Source organism: Leucoraja erinacea, chromosome 1 (genome assembly GCF_028641065.1).
Source record: "Leucoraja erinacea ecotype New England chromosome 1, Leri_hhj_1, whole genome shotgun sequence".
Lineage (NCBI taxonomy): Eukaryota > Metazoa > Chordata > Chondrichthyes > Rajiformes > Rajidae > Leucoraja > Leucoraja erinaceus.
Window position 1 is genome coordinate 35,773,589 of NC_073377.1, and position 26,423 is coordinate 35,800,011.

At 43.8% G+C, this 26,423-nt stretch overlaps 1 protein-coding gene across 2 annotated transcripts in view; it reads left to right on the forward strand.

Annotated features, from left to right (window-relative positions):
* The window catches only part of pdzd2 (PDZ domain containing 2), a 391,205-nt gene that overhangs the window by 250,415 nt on the left and 114,367 nt on the right, over positions 1–26,423 (forward strand). For both annotated transcript variants that reach the window (XM_055632782.1, XM_055632787.1), the window contains 4 exons: positions 2,610–2,752; positions 13,981–14,113; positions 16,065–16,235; positions 24,975–25,083. In XM_055632782.1, the coding sequence (XP_055488757.1) occupies positions 2,610–2,752; positions 13,981–14,113; positions 16,065–16,235; positions 24,975–25,083 (556 nt within the window). The remainder of the gene's footprint in view (positions 1–2,609; positions 2,753–13,980; positions 14,114–16,064; positions 16,236–24,974; positions 25,084–26,423) is intronic.

Here is a 26,423-nt window from a genome sequence, read left to right on the forward strand (position 1 = left end):
CGAGACCCTCCTTCAGATTCTGCAGTTTCTTCCTACAGAATAGACATAATCTTCTTCAGATCTAGTAATAAACAGACATCACTATCAATCCTGAGATGCTTTAGAAAATTTGTAGTTGCTTGTTTCTCCATTCTAGACAATATACATGTTTTTTATTTAATTACTAGGCCAAGTGGGACCCGTTGGGTCCCTGTCACATGGGAGGCCTGGTCCTCCAACGCAACTCATTCCCCTAAAGCAATATTCCACCACTCATCTGTTCCCCCAAAGCAACCCATTACCCCAATGCAATATTCCACCACGCACCCATAGCCCCCGACTGCGCAGTAGCGGCTCATTTCCTCTTATCCCCAGCACTCCCTCCCCCTCCTCTTCACCCTCCCTCTCTTTAAACTTTTAAAAATTGACTTTTCACTTTTAAAAAATCCAATTGCACTTGCTGCCAGGACTTGGGGTCCTGTGATTTGCATTGTAACGTACAGGGCCAGCAAGTGCAATTGATTTTTTACAGTGAAAAGTTAAGTAGGCAGTTTATGTAAATGAGATCCTATTGTGACATCATACCTGCTAACTGCAACTGCAACTTCAAGTAATTTTTCGTAAAGTTTTAAATGTGAATAACTTGTAAAATATAACATCAATCTGAACACAACTTGACACAACACGCCACAGGACAATGGTGAGTAAGGTGGTCCATTGTAGTGCTATTTCTTACCATTTTTGTTTAATTCAGTGCATCAGGGCATGACTCACAGAAAGACACGCAGACACGCAGGACCCGTTGGGTCCCTGTCACACGGGAGGACTGGTCCCCAAATGCAATATTCCACCTCTCACCCATAGCCTCCAACTGCGCAGGCGTGGCCGAAGGGTTCCCGTTGTGATACCTGAGATCCCCATTGTGACACGAGTCATGGCAACCCTCCCCAACTACACCTCGCCATCCCTCTTCCTACCCCTATCCTCCTCCATTCCCCATCATCTCCCAACACTCCCTCCCCTTCACCCTCCCTCTTCTCTCCCCTCTCCTCCTCCCCTCCTCCACTCCCTTCCTCACTTCTCCCTCCCTCTTCTTTCCCCTACCCTTAGTCACTCCCTCCCTCCCTCCATAACCCCTCTCCCGTCCCTAACCCCCTCTCCCTCTATCTCCCTGCTTCCCCACTCCTCACCTCTCCCGTAATCCCACTCCCTCACTAAACACAATGTTTAAATAACATTTCTCCTTATCCCCTCTCCTTACAACAGTATAACAAATCTCTCATTGCACTGGGTGGAACACTGTTGATGAGCAGTTTATGTAAATGAGCTCCCATTGTGACGTCATACGCTGCTAACTGCAGTGGAACACTGCCGAGGGGCAGTTTGTGTGAATGAGATCCCATTGTGATGTCATAGCTGCTAACTGCCACTGCAGCTTGAACTGATTCTTTTCGCAAACTGGATTCTGTAAAGTTAAAAATGTGAACAACTTGTAATATATGACATCAATCTGAACAACTTGATAAAAAACACACCACAAGACAATTGTGAGTAAGGTGGTCTAAAAATTGTAGCGCTATTGTGTACCATTTTGGCGTAGTTCAGGGAGCACATGGGCAGGCACTTAGACAGAATCACAAACAAGATGAGAGTTTTAGTGATATAGATATAGATAGAGATAGATAGATATAGATAAAGATAGATAGATATAGATATATAGATAGGTATAGATAGATATGCATTGCCATTAATATTTATCTACTGTGGAATAATATTCACCTAATGCTTTTGTGTCTATCTTCGGTTATGTAAGCTCTGTCTGAAAGTGTCCCTTAAATTTGGAGTTTCTGTAACTTGAGTCTTGAGCCACTTTTTGCCATTATTTGTAACATGAACTATGATGGTGATTCATCAGTATGGAGAAACTTCAGTTTCAAAATTTTTAAGTTGATTTCCTTCAAAAGTCTAACGAGCATATTGACTTTTTTATGAAACGAAGGAGAAATGATATATGAAGGAGCAGCATGGTGACGCAGCTGGTAGAGCTGCTGCTTCACAGCGCCAGAGACCCGGGTTAGATCCTGTTATCTCTGTAGAGTTTGCATGTTATCCCTGTGAACGCATGGACGACCTCCTGCTGCTCTAGTTTCCTCCCACATTCCAAAGATGTGCGGATTTGGTGGTTACTTGTCCCATGAAAATATCCCCTAGTGTGTAGGGAGTGTGTGCAAAACTGGGATAACAATGTCCTGTTCAGTTTAGTTTATTGTCACCTGTAAAGAAACACAGTGAAAAGCTTTTGCTGTGTGCTATCCAGTCAGCAGTACATGATTACAATCGAGCCATCACAGTGAACAGGTGATTGATGGACTCAGTGGTTTGAAGGGTCTGTTTCTACACTGTGCCTTTCAATCAATCAAACTTACTTTAATGTTAGGAAACATGCCACTTACCTGGGAAACAGCCAATCAATCCTGTGATGCTTCGGAACCAGCATCTGCAGTTGCTTGATTCTACATTCTAGACAATATACATGTTTTTATTTTATTTATATGCATTGCCATTAATGTTTATCTATTGTGAAATAATATTCACCTAATGCTTCTGCCCCACAAACCCTCACCCTGCAGCAGGAAGGCTGCCAGATTTGGAAAATGCACATGGTTAAAGGTTCAGATGGACTGGGCATTCAGATCACAGGAGGCCGGGGATCCAAACGTTCTCCCCATGGCATCATCATCACATCTGTTGAAGAAGGAGGATCAGCACAAAGGTAATTAGTAACATGTCACATACAAGACTAGGTTGTCAATTGATTGATACATGAGCATGCTGCTGTAATACTTATTGGATTGTCCATTTCGAAACATGTACAAAACTGTTTACGAGAAAACACAGTTAATTTACTTTATCAAGTTTCTGTTTTGCAACATAATTGTGATGTGATTTTGTTTTCTGAGGCAATTAGAATCCTCAACGTGTGTATTATATTTATATAGTATCTTTCATAATATCAGGACAACCTCGGCAATCAAAAAGGTACAATTAAAAGTAGTGACTCATTAATTGAAGAAACATAGCAGGCAGTTATTGCACTGAGGTTCCAACGGTTTGCATTGATCAGATAAATAGATGCAGCTTTCAGAATGCAAACTAATTAATGTTTAGTCAGTGGTACAAAGGCATTACAGCTGGTTTATTTGAAGCATTAATTGTGGCATTCAGCCTATACTATTCATTGACTGAACATATCAGCAATGGCCAATCTTATTAATGGCTAGCAACAGTTAAACTTACCCTCCAAACCTTAAAGAGAGATGGGTGGAGCAGGTCGTACATTTAGTGGGGAAGACCTTTGTGAATAGGTCCCGAGTTAAGCGCAAATGTCTTGCATGAATTTCCTTGCTGCTGCTCAAAGAGGGAATGTTCCCAGAACACCCAGCCCTGGACAGGGAATCATTTGAAATTATTTATCCGCACTGTTGTCTCACAAAGATCTTTTCAGTTTAGTTCGGAGATCTTCTTCTTGCGAATGAAACATAAACCAAAGGAATAGTTAGATCTCAAGCCGGGTGTTGAGCAGCCAGGTTGTTGTCTCTGCGTCAATGTCTGCCAGGCCCTGAGCTCCATTTGGTGGGTGGTATAGCGGGCACCCAGAGATGACATGGTTGGCTGTCTTGTTCTGCTCTGCATTCATAGGCTGGGCTCTGTCGGAGCCCCCATCTCCACATGCTGGCATTGAAACACCCAACTCCAGTACAAAGTCTGTTGAGCTTCACCCATGCTCCTCTGGGGAGGTCAGACCCTGGACAGCTTTTATCTGGTGAAGAGATGTAGCTGTGTAATGGAGATGAGGTTGCCTTCCACTCCTGTGGCCACTTGTTTGCTATCCAGTGTGCTTTTGTCTCAGTTGGCTGGATGGATGCTAGGAGTTGTTTTCCATGTGGAGCAAAGGGGTGACGGGACTTCAGTCGGGATGGCCTCTGCTCTCTGCTGATAGCCTGATGGAGGAAGTGATCTGGGTCCACGGTACGATGAGATAGTGCCAGAGTTGCTGCTTGCCTTCAGATCCCTGCAGGTGGAATGCCTGCAAGTGAACTTTTTTCACGCAGAGAGTGGTGAATCTCTGGAACTCTCTGCCACAGAGGGTAGTTGAGGCCAGTTCATTGGCTCTATTTAAGAGGGAGTTAGATGTGGCCCTTGTGGCTAAGGGGATCAGGGGGTATGGAGAGAAGGCAGGTACGGGATACTGAGTTGGATGATCAGCCATGATCATATTGAATGGCGGTGCAGGCTCGAAGGGCCGAATGGCCTACTCCTGCACCTAATTTCTATGTTTCTATGTTTCTATAGGGAGCTGAAGCCAATTAACCTACAAACCTGTACATCTTTGCAGTGTGGGAGAAAAACGAAGATCTCAGAGAAAACCCATGTGATCACGGTAGAACGTACAAACACCGTACAGATTCCATCCATCTCCGTAGTTGGGATCGAACCCAGGTCTCCGGCGTCACTGATTATACAAATCTTAGCCCCCCCACCCCCCACCCATATTTCATTTACATGTTGCCCATCAGCCGCTTGATTGCACACTTTCCATTTATATATGCCCATTAATGAAGCCCAGCTCTGCCTAAAACCAACTGTATCTAATTTGTCAAAGTACTTTATTATTGTCTGAACCTAAGCTGAGCTTTGGACCACATATCTGGGTGGCACAGCGGTAGAGTTGCTGGCTTCCAGCACCAGAAACCCGGTTTCGACCCTGACTATAGGTGCATTTGTAATTTTAGATACAGTGCGGAAACAGTCCCTTCATCCCACTGAGTCCGCACTGACCAGCGATCCCTGTACATTGACACTATCCTACACATACTAGGGACAATTTGCACTTGTACCAAGCCAATTTACCTACAAACCTATACGTCTTTTGGAGAAAACCAAAGATCTCGGAGAAAACCCATGTACGCAGTCACGGGAAGAACCAAACCCATGTATGCAGTCACGGGGAGAACCAAACCCATGCAGTCACGGGGAGAACGTTCAAACTACGTACGGACAGCACCCGTAGTCGGGATTGAATCCTGGTATCTGGAGCTGCAAGCGCTGTAAGGCAACAACTCTACCACTGTGCCACCATGCCGTCCCCGATGTACAATGTTATCTGTACGGAATTTATATGTTGTCTCTGTGACCGCATGGGTTTTCTCCGGGTGCTCTGGTTTCCTCCCACATTACAAAGATGTGCAGGTTTGTAGGTTAATTGGCTCCCGTAAATTGTCCCCAGTGTGTAGGATAGAACTAGTGTATGGGCGATCGTTGTCGCCATGGACACGGTGTTTCCACGCTGTATCTGTAAACTATACGAAACCTAACTTTCTGTTCCATCACCAAATCTGTCAATTTGTGCCTCTTGTCACATCTCTTGATTCCACATCTCTAAGGTCATCTGTTGCTGAAACCATAATCCAAGGCTTTGTTACCTCAGGCCTTGACTAGAGCGGCACATTCCCAGCTGGCCTCGAGTTCCATCCTCTATAAATGTAGAGAAATCCAGAATTCTGCTTCTCGTGTCCCAGCTTGCCTTGACTCCTGTTGGCCCCGCTCCTGTGCTTCTGTGTTTGCTGACGCAATTAAACAATTGTTGGCAAACAAGACCTGCTGCTGCAATGCTTCCCCCTCTTGCAGTATCTTGTCTTGCAGTGTTCTCGTTGCACATTCTTCATTACAAGGGAATGCTTATTAATCCACCCCAGCGGGGAGTAAAAGGCTTACGCTTCAGCATTGACGTAAACAAAATGTTTTCCAGCACCTGTTGCACCACTCCCTGTAGACGTTTGTAACCTGAACCGATTGCAGAAAGCACCAGGGCAGGACTGAAAGAAAAGCAAAAAATAACTCAGAAGTATTTGAGATTTCTTTAAATAGCGCTGATGGATGGGTCAAGATGATTAGCTGTCTTTATTTAGGAGAGGGATTTCACTGGAATATTGAGCTAAATGCCAATGTCCAAACCTCAATTTGCACTGTAACAATGTTGTGATTAGCCCACTTTGCAAACTTCCCGCAGGAGTTTAGTGGGCACCTGCCAGATGGTATTGGCATGACTTTGGCAAAATCGTGCATACAAACCGCACATACCACCTTTGACCCATGAGAGGTCAAGCAATAGCCAAAAAAAGCAGGGACTCCCAAGTTAAATTTTAACCTCTTTCTCTTTTAATGATGTTATTTTAAGTGATAACTGCTTCTGAAGTTTTAAATAGTGCCACGTCCATTTGAAAAGGGCACACTTAGTCGGTTCAGCAATCCGTAACTAGAGCATTAATGCATCAGCGTGAGTAAGATTGAAATCTGTTTCAGATTCGTTCCCCCTGAGATTTGCAGACAACAGTTTTGATCTTCTCTCCTGATCTTATTCTGTTTTCATCCAGGAGATTAGTCATTACCTTGTAGTCAAGACAATCCATGAGAGTCAAACTGCTCTTTAAATCAAACAGGAAATCAATTAACAAGCTCACATTGATCTTTGCTAAATGCTTCAACTTTTCTTGGCTATTAAACAAAGGGTAACATGAAAAATATGATTGACAATGCAAATTTAACCAATGTCAATAGACAACAGGTGCTAGAGTAGGCCATTTGGCCCTTCAAGCCAGCACTGCCATTCAATGTGATCATGGCTGATCATCCACAATCAGTACCCCGTTCATGCCTTCTCCCCATATCCCCTGACTCCGCTACCTTTAAGAGCTCTATCTAACTCTCTCTTGAAAGCATCCAGTGAACTGGCCTCCACCTCCTTCTGAGGCAGAGAATTCTACAGACAAAACTTTCTGAATGAAAATGTTTTTTCCTCATCTCCGTTCTAAATGGCTTACCCCTTATTCTTAAACAGTGGCCTCTGGTTCTGGACTCCCCCAACATCGGGAACATGTTTCCTGTCTCTAGTGTGTCCAATCCCTAAAGGCCCTGTCCAACTTGCGTGTCCTTGGCACGCTAATTACGCGACCTCGTCGTCGCGTGGGGGCGCGACGGTCCCGCGAAGGTCGAGCGTGTCTTCATGCGTCCTCACAGCCGTCTGGAGCACGTGACGCCATTTGAAGATGGACACAAAATGCAGGAGTAACTCAGTGGGACCAGCAGCATCTCTGGAGAGAAGCAATGGGTGACGTTTCGGGTCGAGGCCCTTATTCAGTCTGAAAGAAGGGTCTTGGCCCGAAACATCATCCATTGCTTCTCTCCAGAGATGCTGCTGGTCCCGCTGAGTTACTCATGCATTTTGTGTCTATCTTCTATCGTCTTGGCCCCGCTCTGGGAGTAGAAGTGAGATCTGCAACGACCGTGAGCCCCAGGCCGAGTTCAACGATCGTTTGCCTACTTCTGCTGTTGGAGGTGAGACATTGCGTTTCAATCGTAGATGTTTCAATAAGATCCTCTCTCATCCTTCTAAATTCCAGAGTATACAAACCCAGCTGCTCCATGCCTTTTCGTGACTCAAATTTCCAGTAATTTGGCTGAATCTGTGCACGTCCAGAACAAAATATTATTTTGAAGGCAGACAATAAACAACCTCAGAGTGTTGAGATATTTAACAACCACAGAGTGTTGAGTTATTTAGTACTTTAGCCAGAAGTGTGGTTTCTTATTCTTTGAGTTTTCATTCTGCAGTGCCAGCATTCTTGTTAGCTATCGTCACAAAGTGCTTCTAATTGGGAACAAGATCTCAGTTCCAGTCCATTTCCAACTGTGGGGATTGTCCTGCAAAACAAAGCAGAAGATTTGCCATAAATAGGCCGTGTATACATAAATGGAATATATACGTAAACCCTTAAACCCTTCATAAATTAAATAAAGATAATCCAAAAATCCAAGATCACTCTGGAAGATTTGTAGTGTTTGATTTTCAGAACAGCAATTTAATTATTTGGACTTTTTAAAATCCTACTTTGTTTTTGTAATTAAAATATAGGAAATATTATAAATTCTCAGGTGTCCTAACCTGAGACATGACTACATAGCCTATTCCATCCAACTAAAGCCATCACCTTAACTTCAAGCTTCTCAAAAGAAAGCATTTATTTTCTATTATAACAATTCATTTTAACTGACAACATTTACAAAAAGTAAAAGAATGCAGTGAAAGTGTAGTCATATTATCAGCTTCGGCAGGTGAAGGACTCCAATAAAAGTTTGGAATTATTTAACCCACTGTGAAGCACTGATAGAATCTGCCAAATTTCTGAATTGAATGGGGTGGTTTCAACCGCAGAGTGAAGCTCATTCATGTAACCCTTCATGTATTTCCTAGCCATAATCAAATTGTTCGAAGGTACACAAAAATGCTGGAGAAACTCAGTGGGTGCAGCAGCATCTATGGAGCGAAGGAAATAGGCAATGTTTCGGGCCGAAACATTGCCTATTTCCTTCGCTCCATAGATGCTGCTGCACCCGCTGAGTTTCTCCAGCATTTTTGTGTACCTTCGATTTTCCAGCATCTGCAGTTCCTTCTTAATCAAATTGTTCGAGTTCACTGCCAATGCTGGATGGGCACCTGTTGGGATTAGAAAATTGCTTATCGTGTGATTATGGATACAATGGAGATGCAGTGTGTAAAGAAATAGAACATAGAATATAGAACAGTGCAGCACAAAAACAGGCCCTTTGGTCCTCAATATTTGTGCCAATCGTGATGCCTAATTAAACTGATCTCATCTGTCTGTACATGATCCATATCCCTCTTTTCCATGCACTTCCATGTGCCTATCTAAAAGCCTCACTATCGTATCTGACTTCACCAACACCCCCTGGCAATGTGTTCCAGGCACCTGTACTCCCTGTGTACAAAAAAAAACTTGCCCTGCACATTTCCATTAATTTTTCTCCCTCTTGCATTATAGCTATGCCCTCTAGTGTTGGACATTTCCACCCTGGGGGAAAAAGGTTCTGTCTATCTATGCCTCTCATCATTTTCTATACGTCTATCAACCTCCTAAATTCCAGAGAAAATAATCCAAGACTCTCTAACCTCTCTCTGTTGCTGAATCCCTCTAATCTAGGCAGCATTCCAAGACTCTCTAACTTCTCTCTGTTGCTGAATCCCTCTAATCTAGGCAGCATTCCAAGACTATCTAACCTCTCTCTATAGCTGAATCCCTCTAATCCAGGCAGCATTCAAAAAACCTCCTCTGCACCCCATCTAAAGCCTCCACATCTTTCCTATAATGGGGCAACCAGAACTGCAGACAATATCCTATCACAAGCCACCATAAATCCTTAATTTGAAAGCCAGAAATTTGGCATGTGGTGTATATAATATTATGCCAGAGACACGAGAGACTGCAGATGCTGGAATCGTAAGGGGAAAAAACCCAAAGGACTGGAGGAGCTCAATGGGTGAGACAGCATCTGATCAGTCAAAGTAGGGTCCCGACTCGAAACGTCACCTGTTTATTTCTTTCCACAGTTGCTGCTTGAACCATTTGAGTTCCTCCAGCAGTCTGATTTTTGCACATAATATTAACTTGGGTTCAATGGGATCTTCAAATTTGTAATTTTCTGGGCCTCAGGAAACCTGACAATTAATCTTCGATGAGCACCACAGTTTAGCACAATGATGTGTTTTACAAGATCTTCAAGACCTTAGTACCATCATCTTAACTTCAAGCTTCTCAAAAAGAAAGCATGCATTTTCTATTATAACAATTCATTTTAACTGACTGAACATTTACAAAAAGTAAAAGAATACAGTGAAAGTGTAGTCATATTATCAGCCTCGGCAGGTGAAGGACTCCAATAAAAGTTTGAAATTATTTAACCCACTGTGAACTGCACAAACTAGGGTGAATTTTGATTTTCAATTCAATCCAGTATACATCATTGTGAACAAGCGTAGCACAGCAGTAGAGTAGACAAAAAGCTGGAGAAACTCAGCGGGTGAGGCAGCATCTATGGAGCGAAGGAATAGGTGACGTTTTGGGTTGAGACCCTTCTGCAGACTGATATAGGGGTGGGGGGGGGGGGTGCAGAAAGAGGAAAGGAAGAGGCGGAGACAGTGGGCTGTGGGAGAGCTGGGGAGGGGAGGGGAAGGAGGGAGTAAGCAGGGACTACCTGAAAGTGGAGGTCAATGTTCATACCGCTGGGGTGTAAACTACCCAAACGAAATATGAGGTGCTGCTCCTCCAATTTGCGGTGGGCCTCACTCTGGCCACGGAGGAGGCCCAGGACAGAAAGGTCAGATTCATAATGGAAGGGGGGAGTTGAAGCGCTGAGCTACTGGAAGATCAGGTTGGTTAATGCGGACTGACCTTAGATCTCCTGCAGCCCACTGTCCCCGCCTCTTCCTTCCTCTCCCTGCCCCCCTACATCAGTCTGAAGAAGTGTCTCGACCCAAAACGTCACCCATTCCTTCGCTCCATAGATGCTGCCTCACCTGCTGAGTTTCTCCAGCTTTTTGTCTACCTTCGATTTTTCCAGCATCTGCAGCTCTTTCTTAAACAGCAGTAGAGTTGTTGCCTTACCGAGCCAGAGACCTGGGTTCGTTCCTGACTATGGGTGCTCTCTGTACGGAGTTTGTATGTTCTCCCTGTGACCGTGTGGGTTTGCTCTTGGTGCTCCGGTTTCCTCCCACATCCCAAACGTGCAGGCTTGTAAGTTAATTGGCTTCTGTAAATTGTCCCAAGTGTGTAGGATAGAACTATAGAACTATGGTTATAGTGATCGACTCGCTGGGCCGAAGGGCCTGTTTTCACACTGTATCTCTAAACTAAACAAGGAGCCATGTGCAGCAAACTATTGCATGTTTTGTGCAAGGGTTGGGCAAAGTGATAAGAAGTTAAATGTTGGAGCCAAGATAGATAAAGGTCCAATCACCTCTTATGTCATTCCTTGATAATATAATTTGCCGTTACTGTTTATTCAGAATAAATACAAAATTAGATTTTAAATATTTATAAAATGGTGAGAGGAAACAGTGACTCAGAGGAATGTGTCTGTAAACGTAGTTATGATACAGAGTTGTTGGTTGTTCCAGAGACGTGAATCTGAAAATCACCAAACAGCATCCGTGCACGCAGAAACAGTGTTAACATTTCAGGTTGCAGACCCTTCAACAGAATTGGGAAAGTGAAACAATTTTAAATTTAGTTGAGAGATACGGGTCAGAAATGGGCCCGAGAGATACAGTGCGTAAGCAGGCCCATTGGCCCACCGAGTCCGCACCGACCAGCGATCCCTGCATGTTAACACACACACTACACACACTAGGGACAATTTACATTTACACCAAGCCAATTAACCTACAAACCAGTAAGTCTTTGGAGTGTAGGAGGAAACCAAAGATCTCGTAGAAAACCCACAGAGTTCACGGGGAGAACGTACAAACACCGTACAGATAGCACCCGCAGTCGGGATCGGACCTGGGTCTCTGGTGCTGTATGGCAAACCCAAGTTGCAAAGAGGGCAGGGGGTTGCAGACTGAAGTGTTCTGCTAAATGGTGCTCATAAAGTGGTCTCCTCTGTTAACTATTCAAACTAAACCCAATGTCACCATGAGGAATAGGCACGAGGCAGCCCGAGGAATGATATTAAATTTGACAATTTCTGGTATTTATTTTCCATGTTTCTGTTAGATCTGACTAGTTCTGCTGTAAGAATATAACCATATAATATAACCATATAACAATTACAGCACGGAAACAGGCCATCTCGACCCTTCTAGTCCGTGCCGAACACGTATTCTCCCCTAGTCCCATATACCTGCGTTCAGACCATAACCCTCCATACCTTTCCCGTCCATATAACTATCCAATTTATTTTTAAATGATAAAAACGAACCTGCCTCCACCACCTTCACTGGAAGCTCATTCCACACAGCTACCACTCTCTGAGTAAAGAAGTTCCCCCTCATGTTACCCCTAAACTTCTGTCCCTTAATTCTCAAGTCATGTCCCCTTGTTTGAATCTTCCCTACTCTCATTGGGAAAAGCTTATCCACGTCAATTCTGTCTATCCCTCTCATCATTTTAAAAACCTCTATCGTCCCCTCTTAACCTTCTGCGCTCCAAAGAATAAAGCCCTAACTTGTTCAACCTTTCTCTGTAACTTAGTTGCTGAAACCCAGGCAACATTCTAGTAAATCTCCTCTGTACTCTCTCTATTTTGTTGACTATATCTTTCCATCTTGCCTGAGATGGAGAATTTCAGCTATGACTGGACAGGTTGCTTCTTGTTTTTGGTGTGTAGATACCTGATTGAGGCATTCAAAATTACCAGGGGCACAGATAAGACCTGATAAGTTTATAACCAGAGGGCACAAGGTAAGAGGTTTAGAAGGTAATTGAGAGATCTTTTTTTTCACTTAAAGAACGCTAGAAATTCAGAACCACTGCCAGTGGAGCAGTCACAATATTTAAGAAGTGTTTAGATGAGCATTTAAAATTCCATGGCCTACAGGCTACAGGTCAAGTGCGAGAATGTGGGATAAGTATAGATAGATATTTGGAATGGAATGGAATACTTTATTGTCACATGTGTCAAGGCACAGTGAAATTCTATGCTTGCATACCCAAAGTATGCAAATAAGTCGCCACATAAATTTGTTCTTCCCGCGCCACCCCCACCCCCGGTGGTCTACCACGCCGGGTTTTCCATTGTTCTTCCCCCCCGCCCCCCCCCCATGGTGACCCCTGCCATCCCATGGTGATGGTGACCCCCTGCGCACAGTAAGCTTCAGGGCCTGTTTCCTTGTCATTTGATTCTGTATGTATTTAACTCAGTTACATATGTATAATGACTCCGTTTTTTATTCCGCAGACACTACCTGTTCAGCAGGGCAATTCAGTGTTCTGTTTTGGTTTCAGGATTCAGCAACAGCTCTTAACTTGTCCATTTGTCTTCTCTCTGTCCAATTGCTCTTGTTAAGTTTTTTTTCAGATGTTTAGTATGTTTCATCCACTCACGTCCCAGCTCACTCTTGAACCTTTGACCTTTTTCTGTGCATCAAGGCAAATTCCCTGTATGTGTACATACTTGGCAAATAAACATTCATAAACTTATTCATTCATAGAAACATAGAAAATAGGTGCAGGAGGAGGCTATTCAGCCCTTCGTAAACTTCATATTTTGCTTCCAAATTTTGGTTTCCTTGACTTTCCCTTCTACTTTTGGGAATGTACCTTGTCTTGACCCAGAACACTCTCCATCATAAAGAATGCAATTTAATTTATTGTTTAAGTGGCAATCTTTATCTTTAGTCCAATTGCACTTGATCTTTTCTCCAACTATTGAAATTGATTCACTTCCTATTATATATGCTCATGGATTTCTTTTGATAGGGAGCTGTCTTATACCTGTCTTAAAACTAATTACTCTCTGACCGCTTTCATCTCAACTGTCCTTTATCCATCTCTAGAACCAAAAGCATAATGCTTCCTCATTAGTCCAGAAATATACAGAATGAATCATTTTGCGTGCGTATTTTGTAAATTCTTTATTGACCTTGGCTCATGCAATTCCTTTTCTAAATTTCTATCTGGATAATTGAAATTTTGTGCTATTGTTGCATTACTTTCACATATTTTTCTGATGTGAGAGCACAGGTCGGCTTCATCACACTGTTGCTATCTGGAAGTGTATAGTAAGCAGCTTCTGTTTGAAAATCCAACCCAAACACATTTCTAGACATGTATCTTTAATGTGCACATTATAATCCTATCCGTTTGAATCCTACAACTCAATCATGTATCCATTCAATTTTCAGTCAATGTGCACAGTTAGTACCACAAATTGCATGATGGCTATTGCTGGAGGTGGCTGTTTGTTTTGCTTCTAAATGTTTTAAAAGAAAGCATAAGTGTGGAAATGTTGCTTTCTCCAACCTCTAGATGTTCCAAAGTGACTCCAGTCAGTGCATTTGTTTTTTTGTGAATTAGTAGGGATACGATGATAGTTCACCAACTTCATTTGTTTGAAAGCATTGCTTTTTCATATTTCCTCCACCAGGGATGGAAGATTGAAATCTGGTGATGAGCTGCTAATGATTAATGGACATTCACTGGTTGGACTCTCACACCAAGAGGCAGTTGCCTTACTTCGGTCAGCAGCAGGACTTGTACAGCTTGTTGTTGCGAGCAGGGTATGTGTTTCATTGCTTCTTGCAGCTATCTAGACTATACTTCTTTCCACCCTGCTTCCTGTAAAGACTCCATCGCCTACTACCAATTCCTCCGTCTACGCCGCATCTGCGCCCAGGATGAGGTGTTCAATAACAGGGCATTGGAGATGTCCTCATTCTTTAGGAAACGGGGGTTCCCCTCTTCCAATATAGAAAGGCTCTCACTCGGGTCTCCTCTATATCCCGCAGCTCCACTTATTCCCCCTCTTCCCATTCGTAACAAGGATAGAGTCCCCCTTGTCCTGACCTTCCACCCCATCAGCCGATGCATAGAAACATAGAAAATAGGTGCAGGAGTAGGCCATTCGGCCCTTCGAGCCTGCACCGCCATTCAATATGATCATGGCTGATCATCCAACTCAGTACCCCATCCCTGACTTCTCTCCATACCCCCTGATTCCTTTAGTCACAAGGGCCACATCTAACTCCCTCTTAAATATAGCCAATGAACTGGCCTCAACTACCTTCTGTGGCAGAGAATTCCACAGATTCACCACTCTCTGTGTAAAAAATGATTTCCTCATCTCAGTCCTAAAAGACTTCCCTCTTATCCTTAAACTGAACCCTGGTTCTGGACTTCCCCAACATCGGGAATAATCTTCCTGCATCTAGCCTGTCCAACCCCTTAAGCAAACAGCATATAATCCTCCAACATTTTCGTCACCTCCAACGGGATCCCACCACTGGCCACATCTTCCCATCTCCACCCCTTTTTGCTTTCCACAGAGACCATTCCCTCCGAAACTCCCTGGTCAACTCGTCCCTTGCCACCCAAACCACCCCTGCCCCAGGTCCTTTCCCCTGCAACCACAGGAGATACAACACCTGTCCCTTTACCTCCCCCCTTCGACTCCAACCATGGGCCCAAACAGTCTTTCCAGGTGAGACAGAAGTTCACTTGCACCTCCTCCAACCTCATTTACTGTATCCACTGTTCCAGGTGTGGACTCCTGTATACCGAGACCATGCGCAGGCTCGGCGATCATTTCGCTGAACACCTCCGCTCAGTCCGTCGTAACTTACCTGATCTCCTGGTGGCTGAGCACTTCAACTCCCCCTCCAATTCCCAGTCTGACCTTTCTGTCTTGGGCCTCCTCCATTGTCAGTGAGCCCCAGTGCAAATTGGAGGAACAACGCATCATATTTCGCTTGGATTTCAAACCTTGTTTTTTTTTTTTTAATACTCTGTCTTGTAGTGAATTAGATCATTTTAAAAGTTTTAACATCTCTGCATCTAATTGAAAGGCCAAGAGATCTGTTGTTTGGCAGTACCAGGAGAGGTAAATGGGGAACAGCAAAGGTAAATTGAGAAATAAATTTTGGTTTGTGAAATTTATAGATTATAGAAGAAAGGAATGGAAAGGGAAATTAGTTGATCCACATTTTGGATGCAGAATGTAATCGGAGAGAGTTGGAAATGTGGACTATACCGTGATTTCAAGGGGATGAGGAAACAGAGTGGAAAGCATTGATTTCAAAGAAATGAAGCAGTAAAGTGATTAGAGGTTAGCAGAGACACGGGAAGAAAATTCAGAACTGCTGTATTCAGTAAATTCAGAGCGTAAATTGGAGGGAGTCAAATAAAGTTACAGTAGTAGAAAATACTGGATTTGAAAGCCTTTGTATTTTCTCACAAACCCTGCAGTTGCTGACTTTTGCTTGCTTGAAGTGATTCCTTATTGGGATGACATATATGTACATTGGGGGTGGGGTTAGAGTTGGGGAACATCTCACCCAGGATTGACTATTTATTTTGAGCAGATGTTCAAGAATGTATAGGGGTTGCTATTGGCTTCATTCATTACTCTCAAGGCTGATGATTTGACTCCAGAGATTGCTCAAGTGCTCAAATCTAAGCAGAATCAAAATCCATCCTTTAAATGTTTCCATTTCCTGTCTCGCTCTCTTGCAGGATGAATCCGAGATCCATTTCCAGAAGTATCCCTCAACGAGTTTACCTGATTTGGTCACAAATTTTGCCGTTGTTGATAATTCCCCTTCTCCGACGGAAAATAAAGAAAATGTAAAACCAGAAAGTGGTGCTGCCTCACACAGCTGCCATATGCACCATGGTCAGGAAACTGTGAGTGTTGATTGATGTATAAAAGTATAAGATGTTTTACTTTAAAGCATGTGCCTGAAGTGTCACAAGATATGTGGAAGTAGAATTGGTTCATGAATTCATACTGCTTGGTGTTTTAACAACGTTGTTATTGCTGTTTAAACTAGGCCTGTCAAAATAATGAATGTTCAAGTTTAGCTGGACCAGAGGAATGTCTGTAAACGTCCCGACGTAACAGATCCTGGGGCCTGTGCAGGGTCAACAGAGTCCAAAGGCAGCCATGGCAGAGTAAGGAGGGAGGAATAGTTGGTGCTAACCCTGGCACAGGCAGTTAGAGAAACACCACTGATCCTGAGAAATTAATAAATTACTACACTTGTCGCTTTTCCTCCCCCCTTGACTCCATCCAAGGACCCAACCAGTCTTTCCAGGTGCGGCAGAGGTTCGCCTGCACCTCCTCCAACCTCGTCTATTGCATCCGCTGCTCTACATCGGTGAGACCAAGCGCAGGCTTGGCGATCACTTCGCCCAACACCTCCACTCGGTTCGCAATAACCAACCTGATCTCCCAGTGGCCCAGCACTTCAATCCCCCTCCCATTCCGTATCCGACCTTTCTGTCCTGGGCCTCCTCCATGGCCAGAGTGAGTCCCACCACAAATTGGAGGAGCAGCACCTCATATTTCGCTTGGGTAGTTTACACCCCAGCGGTATGAACATTGACCTCCAATTTCAGGTAGTCCTTGCTTTCTTCCTCCTTCCCCTCCCCTTCCCAGCTCTCCCAAAGCCTGCTATCTCTGCATCTTCCTTTCTTCTTCCCGCCCCCTTCACCTCCACATCAGTCTGAAGAAGGGTCTTGACCCGAAACGTCACCCATTCCTTCGCTCCATAGATGCTGCCTCACCCGCTGAGTTTCTCCAGCATTTGTCTACCTGAGAAATTAATATGTTATCTGGATATAGTGTATGTAGAAACTTACAAAATTCTTAAGGGGTTGGACAGGCTAGATGCAGGAAGATTGTTCCCGATGTTGGGGAAGTCCAGGACAAGGGGTCACAGCTTAAGGATAAGGGGGAAATCCTTTAAAACCGAGATGAGAAGAACTTTTTTCACACAGAGAGTGGTGAATCTCTGGAACTCTCTGCCACAGAGGGTAGTTGAGGCCAGTTCATTGGCTATATTTAAGAGGGAGTTAGAGATGTGGCCCTTGTGGCTAAGGGGATCAGGGGGTATGGATAGAAGGCAGGTACGGGATACTGAGTTGGATGATCAGCCATGATCATATTGAATGGCGGTGCAGGCTCGAAGGGCCGAATGGCCTACTCCTGCACCTAATTTCTATGTTTCTATGTTGAGTACCAATGCAAAGAAAAGAAATGAATGTGTATACATATTATTACTCTTGTTGCTATAATTTTTATTGGATTCCTCATGTGTACTAGCTGTCTTACAAGTCTTTTGGTGCACTGGGAGTATCATGTTCCTCAAGCTTCTGCACATGCAAGATATTTCACACCACTGCCTTTTTGGAACATGGCCATGATGACATTCTCTAATAAATTAGATTAATTTAGAACTGAACAGTTTTTTTTAATAATGACATTTGATAACTTTCATTGTCCCCCTTAATTGTGGTTTTTTGACAATGGATCATTGTAATCATCAAATTAATTTCAACTGAAGAACTCATGAAAACATGAGCAGGAGAACACAGTTAGCCCTTGCAATTTAAATGTCTGTCAATCACTGTCTTGCATGTGTCCAATAACACTGCTTCCACAGCTGTTTAGGTTAAGAATTTCAAACATTCAGAACCTTCAGAGAAAATCTTATCTTTGCCTGAAATGGGTGACACTATATGCAATAAAACCCAATATTCCATCAGTCTTCCTAAATAATTGTTCTACCTGTTCACAAACATTTTGTGTTTCATGAACTGGGATTCCCAGATCACTTTGCTCTGCATTTTATGTAGTCTCATTCCATTTCAATAATAATAATTTGCTTTTAACTCGCATGTTTCCGCATATTCAACAGAAAGAACGGATGAGTTATGTAAAGTTGGAGAATTGACATTGTGCCCTGTAGTTACAATGTGCCCAGGCAAAAGACTAGGTGTTGGTCCTCGAACTTGCAATGGGCCTCATTGATAAAGCACAGGAGGCTGCAAAAATAAAGCTCAGAATTAGAGTGGCTTGATCAATTAAAGTGATGGGCAACTGGAAAGCCAGCACCACTTCTGAGAATAGGTTTTCCAAAAACCATCAACTGGCCTATAATTAGTTTCTCCAGAGTAGAGGGAAACACATTGAGAACACAAAGAACAGTTTGGAATAAGTGAATGTGAATGTGAATCACTTCTTCACCTGGAAAAGTGTTTGGATCCCTGAAAGGGAAGGGAGGAGAAAGGACAGGTCTTCCAGGATTTCTAAATATTCCAGGATTTCGTTGCTTCAGGTGTGATAGAATTGGAGGGGCAAGAGGTGGAGGTGTTGCATTGCTAGTCAGGGAAGATATTACAGCAGTGCTTTGGCAGGATAGATTGGAGGGCTCATCTAGGGAAGCTATTTGGGTGGAATTGAAAAGTGGGAAAGGTGTAGCAACACATAGGGGTGTATTATAGACTGCCAAACGGGGAACGAGAATTGGAAGAGCAAATATGTACGGAGATAGCAGATATTAGTAGTAAGCACAAGGTAGTGATTGTGGGAGATTTCAACTTTCCACACATAGACTGGGAAACACATTCTGTAAATGGGCTGGATGGGTTGGAGTTTGTAAAATGTGTGCAGGATAGTTTTTTGCAGCAATACATAGAGGTACCTACTAGAGGAGGGGCAGTGCTGGACCTCCTGTTAGGAAATGAGACAGGACAGGTGGCGGAGGTATGCGTTGGGGAGCACTTCGGGTCCAGTGATCACCATACCATTAGTTTCAATATAATTATGGAGAGGGTCAGAACTGGACCTAGGGTTGAGATTTTTGATTGGAGAAAGGCTAACTTTGATGAGATGCGAGATGATTTAAAAGGAGTGAACTGGGACATTTTGTTTTATGGGAAAGATGTAGAAGAGAAATGGAGGACATTTAAAGGGGAAATTTTAAGAGTACAGAATCTTTATGTTCCTGTTCGGTTGAAAGGAAACAGTAAAAATTGGAAAGAGCCCTGGTTTTCAAGGGAAATTGGACATCTTGTTCGAAAAAAGAGGGAGAGGGATTGTAGGCAGCATGAAGTAAATTAGGTGCTTGAGGAGTATAAGGAATGTAAAAAGAATCTTAAGAAAGAAATTAGAAAAGCTAAAAGAAGATATGAGGTTGCTTTGGCAAGTAAGGTGAAAGTAAATCCAAAGGGTTTCTACAGCTATATTAATAGCAAAAGGATAACAAGGGATAAAATTGGTCCATTGGAGAGACAGAGTGGACAGCTATCTGCAGAGCCAAAAGAGATGGGGGAGATATTGAACATTTTTTTTTCTTCGGTATTCACCAAGGAGAAGGATATTGAATTATGTGAGGTAAGGGAAACTAGTAGAGTAGCTATGGATACTATGAGGTTCAAAGTAAAAGAAGTACTGACACTTTTGAAAAATATAAAAGTGGATAAGTCTCCAGGTCCTGACAGGATATTCCCTAGGACATTGAGGGAAGTTAGGGTAGAAATAGCCGGGGCTATGACAGAAATATTTCAAATGTCATTAGAAACGGGAATAGTCCCCGAGGATTGGCGTACTGCGCATGTTGTTCCATTGTTTAAAAAGGGTTCTAAGAGTAAACCTAGCAATTATAGACCTGTTAGTTTGACTTCAGTGGTGGGCAAATTAATGGAAAAGATACTTAGAGATAATATATATAAGCATCTAGATAAACAGGGTCTGATTAGGAACAGTCAACATGGATTTGTGCCTGGAAGGTCATGTTTGACTAATCTTCTTGAATTTTTTGAAGAGGTTACTAGGGAAATTGACGAGGGTAAAGCAGTGGATGTTGTCTATATGGACTTTAGTAAGGCCTTTGACAAGGTTCCTCATGGAAGGTTGGTTAAGAAGGTTCAATTGTTGGGTATAAATGCAGGAATAGCAAGATGGATTCAACAGTGGCTGAATGGGAGAAGCCAGAGGGTAATGGTGGATGGCTGTTTATCAGGTTGGAGGCAGGTGACTAGTGGGGTGCCTCAGGGATCTGTTGGGTCCTTTGTTGTTTGTCATGTACATCAATGATCTGGATGAAGGTGTGGTAAATTGGATTAGTAAGTATGCAGATGTTACCAAGATAGGGGGTGTTGTGGATAATGAAGAGGATTTCCAAAGTCTACAGAGTGATTTAGGCCATTTGGAAAAATGGGCTGAAAGATGGCAGATGGAGTTTAATGTTGATAAATGTGAGGTGCTACACCTTGGCAGGACAAATCAAAATAGGACGTACATGGTAAATGGTAGGGAATTGAAGAATACAGTTGAACAGAGGGATCTGGGTATAACCGTGCATAGTTCCTTGAAGGTGGAATCTCATATAGATAGGGTGGTAAAGAAAGCTTTTGGTATGCTAGCCTTTATAAATCAGAGCATTGAGTATAGAAGCTGGGATATAATGTTAAAATTGTACAAGGAATTGGTGAGACAAAATCTGGAGTATGGTGTACAATTTTGGTCGCCCAATTATAGGAAGGATGTCAACAAAATAGAGAGAGTACAGAGGAGATTTACTAGAATGTTGCCTGGGTTTCAACAACTAAGTTACAGAGATAGGTTGAATAAGTTAGGTCTTTATTCTCTGGAGTGCAGAAGGTTAAGGGGGGACTTGATAGAGGTCTTTAAAATGATGAGAGGGATAGACAGAGTTGATGTGGACAAGCTTTTCCCTTTGAGAATAGGGAAGATTCAAACAAGAGGACATGACTTCAGAATTAAGGGACAGAAGTTTAGGGGTAATATGAGGGGGAACTTCTTTACTCAGAGAGTGGTAGCGGTGTGGAATGAGCTTCCAGTGGAAATGGTGGAGGCAGGTTCATTGGTATCATTTAAAAATAAATTGGATAGGCATATGGATGAGAAGGGAATGGAGAGTTATGGTATGAGTGCAGGCAGGTGGGACTAAGGGGAAAAATAAAGTTGTTCGGCACGGACTTGTAGGGCCGAGATGGCCTGTTTCCGTGCTGTAATTGTTATATGGTCTTGCATTCTTGCTGTTGCCTGTGAAACTGCCGTGCAATGGGTAGTGGTAGATGAGATGGAAGGAAAGGCCAGTTAGTTACAAAGGGGACTATCTCTTTGCAATGTTAAAAAGGGAGAAGAGTTGACTATATGTCTGGTGAGTTATAGAGCAATTGAGATAGACAGCATGGAAACACGCCCTTCAGCCTCCAAGACCATGCTGATCATCAACCACCCTTTTGGACTAACCCGACTTTTATTATTCCGACATTTCTATAATCTCCATTTTGATTCTACTACTCACAACATAGAAGGGATAATTTGCAGTGGCCATTGAACCTATCAAACCATGAACCTTTGGGATGTGGAAGGAAATTTGACTACCCTGGGGGAAACCAAGTGATCACAAGATAAGACATTATCCGACGTTAGGATTGGACCTGTGTTTCTGGTGGGAGCAGGGAGAAGAAATTTCTACTAACATAACTATCTCTATGAGATGACCAATATACCTGGATGAAGACTGGTGCTTTCACGTATAAAATCTGTGGTGATTCATATAGAAGCATAAAATCTGTGGTGATTCAAGTCTATGAAAATCTTGATCGATTTTCCATCATGTTAGTTGCCACTGGGACCGTCTGGTCTGTTGGCTTTCTGGCATAATGTTCAAAACCGATGATATGGGACTACGCAATTATACATTCAGAGAAACCAAACCAGTCTAAACTGTGAAAAGCAGAATGGTCCAGATAAACTTACTGAAAAGCTTTCTGGAAGTAATAGAATAAGAGGATATTACAATTTAATGAATTTTAGAATCTATTTGCCACATAGGAAACTCCTGGGATTCAGGAAGTGGTTGTTAACAGATTATTAATTAGATGTATAGGAATAAAGTATAATTAGAGTATAGGAGCAAAGAGATCCTCATGCAGTTGTACAGGGCCCTGGTGAGATCACATCTGGAGTATTGTGTGCAGTTTTGGTCTCCTAATTTGAGGAAGGACATCCTTGCTATTGAGGCAGTGCACTGTAGGTTAATCCCCGCGATGGCAGGACTGTCATATGAAGAACATTTGGAAAGACTGGGCTTGTATTCACTGGAATTTAGAAGGATGAGAGGGAATCTTATAGAACGTATAAAATTATAGAAGGACTGGAAAAGCTAGATGCAGGAAAAATATTACCAAATTTGGGCGATTCCAGAACCAAGGGCCACAGTCTAAGAATAAAGGGAGCCCATTTAAAACTGAGATGAGAAGAAACCTTTTCACCCAGAGAGTTGTGAGTTTGTGGAATTATCTGCAATTCACCAGAATTTAAAAGAGAGTTAGATAGAGCTCTAGGGGCTAGCGGAATCGAGGGATATGGGGAAAAGGCAGGCATGGGTTACTACATAGAAACATAGAAAATAGGTGCAGGAGGAGGCCATTTGGCCCTTCGAGCCAGCACCATCATTCATTGCTGATCGTCCTCAATCAATAACCCGTGCCTGCCTTCTTCCCATATCCCTTGATTCCACTAGCCCCTAGAGCTCTATCTAACTCTCTCTTAAATCCATCCAGTGTTTTGGCCTCCACTACCCTCTGTTTGACGGCACTGGGCCTGTACTCGCTGGAGCTGTTGTGGATGATCAGCCATGATGACAATGAATGGCAGTGCTGGCTCGAAGGGCTAAATGGCCTCCTCCTGCAACTATTTTCTATGTTTCTATGTATAAAATGGGAAGCAGAATATTGCCATCATTGGCAATCACTCTAGCAGCTGTGATTTAAAGTATTTATGAGGTAACAAGAGGCCTCTGAAGCCTGTTGTGCATGTGTTTTTGGCCTTCGCTGTTAATATTATATTTAGCACATTGAATACGTAAGTGCCATTTTCAGTATTTTAAGTATACCAAAAAAATGTATTATATATAGATTTAATGTGTACAATAGAATATTATGAGGTGCAAAGTTTTAATGTATACATGAATTTCATAAGTTCTAGGAGCAGAATTAGGCCATTCTGCCCATCAAATATACCCCGCCATTCAATCATGGCTGATCTATCTTTCCCTATCAAACCCGATCTCCCGCCTTCTCCCCACAACCTCTGGCATCCTTACTAATCAAGAATTTGTCAATCTCTGCCGTAAAAATATCCATTGACTTGACCTCCACAGCCGTCTGTTTCAATTAATTCCACAGATTCACCACCCTCTGACTAAAGACTTGCCTCTTTAACTCCTTTCTAAAGATACGTTCTTTTATTCTGAGACAATGACCTCTGCTCCGAGACCACCACTTCACATTCACATTCACTCTATGCAGTCTTTCACTCTTTGGTAAGTTTCAATGAGGTACCCCCTCATCCTTCAACATCAACTCCAGCGAGTACTTGTCCAGTGCCTTCAAATGCTTATCATATCTTAACCCAATGTTAAACCTCCTGTGGACCCTCTCCAACACCAGCACATCCTTCCTCAGATATGGGGCCCAAAACTGCTCACAATACTCCAAATGCAATTTGAAGGGGTTGTACCAATATGGCGACCTAATCCGCGAGTTAAGAAGAGTGTCTTCGACCTTCAAGCTCGAGGGCACTCGTCTGGAAAACCTCTAGCTGGATCAACTGTTCGCCTTGAAACCGCGAGCTGGATTGACCGATCGCGCACACACACACACACAAATGCACGCGCACGCACACACACGGCGGGGACCAGGGAAAGTGGGGGATCGCTGTCTGAAATGCGCACCCCCGATGCAGAAGAAGGTGAAAGACGGCTGCACAGTGTAAGGCAAGTCCTTTAGAGAGGGGGGGAGGGGGGAGAGAAGGTGTGGAGACACTTTTAAGAAGTATAATAAAGTTTAGCGGGCATTTTACCTGCCGGTCCTGAAAACTCCAATGAGCCAATCAAAATGCCCGGTCAGTGAAGGAGATTGCCCACGGCTGCCCTCGACTGCCACTGCCTGCAACTAAATAGCGACCCCACTCCACTGCACTACGAGTTAAAAAGAACCATGCTGACCATATATTACTCACAGAAGATGTTTCAACATGCTGAAAATTTTTCCGTGACCTAGCTGAGGCCGCGAGTATTCGGGAACTTCCCTCGAGCATGAAGGAGAGTTCCAGTGATCAGGGTAAATGTTTCTAATTTGGCTTCCTTACGAAGTCCGGTTTGAATACAATGTATTGAGCTGTTGTATTATTGGGTTAGGGAAATGTCTGTAATGTATGGGGTTAATCGATATCTGTAATTGGGTTATTAAGAGACCACCCCCATGTGGTTCGGCCCCTCGAGGTCCCGGGACATATAAAAGTTTGCTACTACGAGGTCCAGCGTCAATCTTCTGGGAGAGCGCTTGGGACTGCGTGAACTTCTGCAGTGTCTCTGTCTGAGCGAGGGCTTGAACAGGCAGATACAAGAATCAAACCCACGGTGGGATAGTTGAACTGTAATGTGCTTTTCATCAAATAAAATTTAGTTGTTTCAAGTGCTTGATTCGGTGTTTTTACTGAAACTAGACTGGGGGGAAGCTTATAACCGAGTAATTTACAATAGGGGGAGATAACTTTTGGTAGGGATCAGCAGAAATTACCTTGTTACTTTTGGTCAATTGCAGGTTTCAGACACTGCAAAAGGAGAACATGAGCAAATGGAATCACCTCTGCTAAGTTGTCGAAGTCCAATTCCGGGAGGTAGTCTAATGAAATTAAGAAGTCGATCACAAGGTAGGCATTTAGTTCCTTGCGTCACTATAAGTCCATCATTTTCCTGTTAGCTGACAGGTTTTAACATGCTAGACTAAGTCGGACCCATTGGGTCCCAGCATCACACGGGAGGGCTGATCCCCCAACGCAATATTCCACCTCTCCACCACTCCGGTGGGCGGCGCGACTCTCGTCAGCAGCGGCCTCTGCAGTCTGTCCGCGTTTTATTATTTTTTGTCTATGTTTTTTATGTAGTTTTTAGTTATTTTTTGTTTGTGGGCTGGGGGGGTGGGGGGTGGGGTGGGAGGGGGGGGGAAACTTTTTAAATCAGGGTGCACGGGAGACCCGACCTTTTCTCGTCGGGTTTCCGTTGTCGTTGGGGCTGCAACGAGGAGCGGCCTCCAACAGGAAGAGACCGGGGACTCTGGTGCTGACGACTCACCGTCACCGTCGCGGGGCTGGCTGAGTCCGGAGCGGGTGGAGCAGTGGAGGAGCGCTGCTGCTGCTGCTGCTGCGGCCCGACCGGAGAGTCGGAGGCTTCAACGGCAGGTCTGTGGACGGCGGCACCGGGAGCCCGCGGGTCCCTGGAGGGAGACCGCTTTTCAGGGCTCTCGCAACGGCGACTTCCCCTGCCCGAGTTGCGGGGTTGAAGAGCTCCTGGAGCGGGGCCTAACACCACTGCCCCGCGCGGCTTGGGAATGGCCGCGGGACTCTGCGAGCGCACGCCGGGGGCTCTAAAATCAAGAACCCGGTGTGCGAAGTGGTTGCATCACTTTTAATTATAGAGACGCCGCGGGACAATCGCATTCTCGCCAGCCGGGGGCTTTGACTTTGACTCTGACATCGGGGGGGGGGGGAGAGTGCAGTGGAGAGATAACTTTTCAATTTGGCCTTCCATCACAGCAATGTGATGGATATTTATGTTAATTATATTGTGTCTTGGGTCTATTTGTTTGTAATGTATGGCTACAGAAACGGCATTTCGTTTGGACCTCAAGGGGTCCAAATGACAATTAAATGTATCTTGTATCTTGTATTCCAATATTGGTGGCCAGTGTTGAGGGCAGGGGAGGGGGGGGGGGGGGGGGGGGGGGGGGGGGGGGGCTGTGTGGAGCGCTAGTATGGGTGTTGTGGGCTGAAGCATGGTGCAGCAGGAAACACCATTTCAAGCAGGGTGCAAGGCCACCAAATTCAAGTGCAGTTTCATACCATTTCAAGCAGGGTGCATAGCCACTAAAGACAGGGACTGACCCACGCCCACACTTCTGGGTTTTATAGGCCCTCCCACCAGAAGGGGCGTGGCCTTCATGGTGTGATTGACAGGAGAGAGAATTGCAACATTATTTAAACTCTAATAACTC